The sequence below is a fragment of the Syngnathus floridae genome, chromosome 6 (genome assembly GCF_059516105.1).
Source record: "Syngnathus floridae isolate MCC-2025c chromosome 6, RoL_Sflo_1.0, whole genome shotgun sequence".
NCBI classification, from domain to species: Eukaryota; Metazoa; Chordata; class Actinopteri; order Syngnathiformes; family Syngnathidae; genus Syngnathus; species Syngnathus floridae.
The window spans coordinates 1197165-1202600 of record NC_142418.1 but is presented as its reverse complement, the minus strand read 5'-3'; the positions used below and the strand labels follow the sequence as shown (position 1 = coordinate 1202600).

Below are 5436 nucleotides of genomic sequence, written 5' to 3'. Positions count from 1 at the left end.
AAAAATGTAGAAATTAGAGTTGAAAAACGAATTTTTGGAGAATTTAGCGTGAATTTCAAAATTTAAAATTTTGAATTTTTGGTAAGTTTAAAGTTGTGGAATAGGAAGCCAAAAGATGAACAGTTGAAAATTAGAACGGGTTGAATCGGTTGAAAAATGTAGAAGTTAGAGCAAATGTTCAATCCCCATAGAGAATGAATGGGCATTTTAAAAAAAATTACGCAAAAAATTCTGGTCTCATTTAGGGCACTTCTTGTTGAAATAAGGTTACTTCCGGTTTATTTGGGACACTTCCAGTTTAATTTAGTGCACTTCTGATTTAGCTGAGGTCACTTCCGGTTTATTTGGGTCATTTCTGGTTTAAAAAGGTCACTCCTGGCTTCTTTGGGTCACTTCCGGTTTGATTTGGGGCACTTCCAGTTTATTTGCGTCACTTCCGGTATAATTTAGGTCACTTTCGGTTTATTTGGGTCATTTCCGGTTTGATTCGGGGCACTTTTGGCTTAAATTAGGCCACTCCCGGTTTATTTGGAGCACTTCCGGTTTTATTTATCACTTCCGGTTTATTTAGGGTCACCTCCGGTTTAAAAAGGCCACTTTCGGGTTATTAGGGGCACTTCCTGTTTAATTTAGGTCACTTCCGGTTTGATTTGGGGCACTTCCGGCTCACTTTGAGGTCATTTGGGGTCACTTCAGGGTCAATCCAAGATGGCCGCCACACTGTGGCAGTGGGGGTGACAGGGTGAATTGGGTAAGCATAGTGGAAGTGGGGGTGAAGGGGGTGAATATGGTAAGCATAAGTTGAACAAAGTGAATAAAGTTGGAATGGGTTGAATCAGATGAAAAATGTAGAAATTAGAAGGGAAAAACTAAGTTTTGGAAAATTTTGTGTGAATTTCAACATACCGTATTTGCCTGTGAATAAGTCGACTCGGTGTATAAGTCGACCCCCTAAAATTCGACGGAAATTTACGATTTTATGATATATCCTTTGTATAAGTCGAGCTCAATTGTTGCATTATATTAAACTTCAAAATTCAATCAGAAATATGCGAAATTTATTGACGAAATGTGTTCAAATTCCGGGAGGCCGTGCGCATGCGCAGTGGCCGGAAATAGCTCCAGCCGAGCGGATCGGCTGTTTATAAGCACCGCGGAGGAGATCGCGGAGCCTCATTCGACTTACAGCGGCCGGCGAGCTCGCGCACGCCGCCCGGCACCACCGGGAGGCCGGAAATAGCTTCAAGCCGAGCGGATCGGCACTTTATAAGCACCGCGGAGGAGATCGCAGAGCCTCATTCGACTTCCAGCGGCCAGCGCACTCGCGCACGCCGCCTGGCACCACCGGGAGGCCGTGCGCACGCGCCAAGTGGCCGGAAATAGCTCCCGCCGAGCGAATCGGCTGTTTATAAGCACCGCGGAGGAGATCGCGGAGCCTCATTCGACTTCCAGCGGCCGGCGAGCTCGCGCACACCGCCCGGCACATCCGGGAGGCCGTGCGCACGCGCCAAGTGGCCGAAAATAGCTCCCGCCGAGCGGATCGGCACTTTGTAAGCACCGCGGATGAAATCGCGGAGCCTCATTCGACTTCCAGCGGCCGGCGAGCTCGCGCACGCCGCCCGACACATCCGGGAGGCCGTGCGCACGCGTCAAGTGGCCGAAAATAGCTCCCGCCGAGCGGATCGGCTGTTTATAAGCACCGCGGATGAAATCGCGGAGCCTCATTCGACTTCCAGCGGGCAGCGCACTCGCGCACGCCGCCCGGTTCAAATTTTCTAAGTGCAACGCACAATGAGATGCATGAGAAACGGCCTTGGTTACCATCACATTTGAAGCGATGAATACGAAGTTAAATTTTATGACTCGGTGTATAAGTCGAGGTCGATTTATTTCGGTCGATTTTGGATCGAAAAAGGTCGACCATCACACCGGCAAATACGGTATAAAGTTTGGAATTTTTGGTAAGTGGGAAGGTGTGGAATGGGTAGGCAAAAGATGAACAGTTGAAAGTTCGCATTGTGTCTTGGGATGACTTGAAGTCAGAAAGTTTCCTCCTGAAGAACTCCGGTGGCTTACCAACATGGCATCCGTGTTTTGTGGTGAGATGCCGCTGGAGATGTGCCGGCTTCATGCTAGCGTTGGCTAATTTCTCCCCGCAAAAAAAGCACAGCGCTTTGGGTGGGTTACAACTTGTGGACGCAAATCCCATCAAACAAAAGCCTTCCATGTACTGTCGGTACTTCGCCGGCTCTGGTTTTGCCTTCATTTTTACTTGTTTCTCCGTGTTTTCAACAGCAGCATCGCTGCTACACTTTAGCCACATCTCCATGTTACAGTGCATCATCAAGGCAACCGCAGGTGACTGTTATTGGTTTGTGGAGAGTCCGTTTATTACGGATTAAATTTGAATACTGAATATAAAACATACATTTGTATTTCATCAAACTTTTTATAACTAATTCTCAAGACAATCAGGCTTACTGTTTGTTTGTTTTTTTTTGTTTTTTTTTTTAATACCGGTATATATTTTTGTAAAATCTCACGTACCCCCTGGAGTACCTCCACGTACCCCCAGGGGTACGCATACCCCCATTTGAGAACCACTAGTGTAGAAGGCCATCACCTTCACACAACAAAGTAAACGGAGTAGAATAACATAAGCCTTCGCCTTCACACTAATAATAAAGTGAATGGTCTAGAACAGGGGTGTCAAACTAATTTCTTTCGCGGGCTGCATTGTAGTCATAGCTTCTTTCGGAGGGCCATTATGACTGTCAACCCAAATAAATGTATGAGCACCTCATATTATATACAGTAAAAGCTACAAAACAAACTGACAAATAACTCGTTTTCAAATCAGATGAGTAAAAACTGGTCAAATATTAAAAAAAAAAGATATTAATAAAAGTGAAGACAATTTGCAATTCTAGTAATGACACACGAATTTGATGCACAATTTGTCTTCGCGGACCACATAGAATGATGTGGCGGGCCGTATCTGGCCCCCGGGCCTTGAGTTTGACACCTGTGGTCTAGAACATAGGTGTCAAACTCTGGCAAAATTTGGCCCGCAGTGTAATTATATTTGGCCCGCGAGGCAATTTCAAATTGACATCAGAGCTGGCCCGTCGGTATTATACGGCGGCAGCGCTGTAACACCGCATTCATCGCTTTTACTACAAATCCCATAATGCTCTGCTGTTGCTTTGGCGCCCATACGTCCGTTCATGACTCCGCCTCATGCCCATATAAGTAGAATCCGTGTTCATTTTTTCCCAGAATGCACCTGAAATTTTCAAGAAGGCGCTGCCTAGATTCGATACTATTGGCTTCCGAGCAGCAGTCCACAAACCAATGGGTGACGTCACGGATGTTACATCCATTTCTTATATACAGTCTATGTGCACACCCCGCATCTCCGTGCCTCTCCCCCACACTGCGACCTCAAACGACAGCTGTCGCTGTTACCCTACCAACAAATGGCGAAAAGAAAGGCAGAAAATAGAACTTTTCCGGACAGGTGGGAGACAGAATATCTGTTTACATGTATACAAGACAGACCTGTTTGTCTTGTTTGTGGAGCCAACGTGTCAGCAACTAAGGAGTACAATATTAGACGACACTATGAAACCAAACACCAGGACAAATATAAGGACCTGGACACGGCTCAAAGGAGATGAAAAGAGGTTTGGTTTCACAACAGAAAATGTTCACAAAAGCCACAACACAAAGTGAGGCTGCTGTAAAGGCAAGTTATATCGTGGCACAAGAAATCGCCAAATCAGCCTGACCTTTTAATGAGGGAGAGTTTGTAAAAAAGTGCATGATGAAGGTTTGTGACCAAGTGTGCCCAGAGAAAAAGCAAGCCTTTGCAAACGTAAGCCTGAGCAGAAACACAATAGATGACCGCACATGCGAGCTTGCCTCCAATCTGCATGTCCAGTTGATGGAGAAGGGAAAATATTTTGTTTCTTTTTCCCTTGCAGTGGATGAGAGCACTGACGCATCTGATATTGCGCAGCTGTCTGTCTTCGTCCGCGGCGTGGACTCAAATCTGTGTGTTACGGAGGAACTTTTGGGATTTAAACCAATGCATGGCACAACCACAGGGAAAGAAATCTTTGAGGAGGTTTGCAAATGTGTAACTGAAATAAACCTTCCGTGGAATAAACTTGTGGGATTAACCACTGATGGTCCACCAGCCATGAGTGGTAAAAGGAATGGACTCGTGGGCAGGATTTGTGAAAAGATGCGCGAAGAGAACTGTGCGGGTGAATTATCTGTTTATCACTGCATCTTACATCAAGATTCCCTGTGTGGTAAAGCGCTGAAGATGGAGGATGTTATGTCCACAGTAACACAAGTTGTTAACTTCATAAGAGCCAAAGGTCTCAATCACCGCCAGTTTAAGTCTTTTCTGGAAGAGTGTGATTCAGAATACACAGATGTGCCGTATCACACAGAGGTGAGATGGCTAAGCCGCGGAAAAGTGCTGAACAGATTTTTCGAACTGTGTGAAGAAATATGTCAGTTTCTGGAAAGCAAAGGGAAGGACACAGCAGAGCTCCGGGAGCAAAAGTTTCTGTGTGAGCTGGCCTTTCTGTGTGACATCTCAAGCCACCTCGATGTGCTGAACCTGCAGCTGCAGGGGCGGGGACGCATCATCACAGATATGTATCCGTCAGTGAAAGCTTTTAAAATGAAGATGTGCCCGTGGGAGAATCAGATGCTACAAGCAAACTTTGGCCATTTCCCCTGCTGCCAAACCATAAAAACGCAGATCTCTATCGCCGTGTGCGCACAGTTTACTGAAAAACTCATTGCGCTCGGTTTGGCGACTTTGATGTCCAGAAAATTAGATTTGAACTGTTTAGTAATCCCCTCTCAGTTAATGTGGAAAAAGCACCAACCAACCTCCAAATGGAGCCAATTGAACTCCAGTGTGATGAAACGCTGAAGTCAAAGTTTGATGCTGTTGGGGCCGCACAGTTTCCACAGTTTATCCCTGACACGATGCCTCAGCTTCGCACGGAAGTTGCTCAATTGCTCTCCATGTTTGGTAGCACTTACCTATGTGAGCAACTTTTTTCCTCAATGAAGATGACGCAAACTTCTCACAGGAGACGTCTGATTGACGAACACCTTTGTTCGATAATGACGGTTTCTTCAACTCAAACCCTAAGCCCCGACATTGATGAACTGGCATCCAAGAAAAGATGCCAGGTATCTGGCTTGGCCGCATCAGAGTAGATCAGTGTGTCGCAAAATGAGCAGTAAATACCTTTTCTATGCACTTTTTCTTGCTACTCTAAGGCCTGAATGGTTGATTTATTCATAGTTATGTTATTTTATTTTCAAATATATTAGCCTGTGTAAGAAGCTAATTTTGACATTTACCTCAGAAGGCTGCAAACAGAAAGGAGGCATTAAATTTTC

At 45.4% G+C, this 5436-nt stretch overlaps 1 protein-coding gene across 1 annotated transcript; it reads left to right on the top strand.

Moving 5' to 3' along the window:
- The first annotated feature begins 3232 nt into the window (after positions 1 to 3232).
- Positions 3233 to 5436, top strand: LOC148395928 (general transcription factor II-I repeat domain-containing protein 2-like). The gene is made up of 2 exons (XM_088379403.1): positions 3233 to 3520; positions 3987 to 5436. Exons 1-2 carry the CDS (start codon positions 3355 to 3357, stop codon positions 4955 to 4957), a joined length of 1137 nt encoding a protein of 378 aa, XP_088235529.1. The 5' UTR covers positions 3233 to 3354; the 3' UTR covers positions 4958 to 5436.

Coding starts and splice junctions, on each gene's coding strand:
- LOC148395928 (XM_088379403.1), top strand. CDS start 3,355: ATGGGTGACGTCACGGATGTTACATCCATTTCTTATATACAGTCTATG. Junction 3,521..3,986: donor AATAGAACTTTTCCGGACAG/GTGGGAGACAGA, acceptor TTTCCCTTGCAG/TGGATGAGAGCACTGACGCA.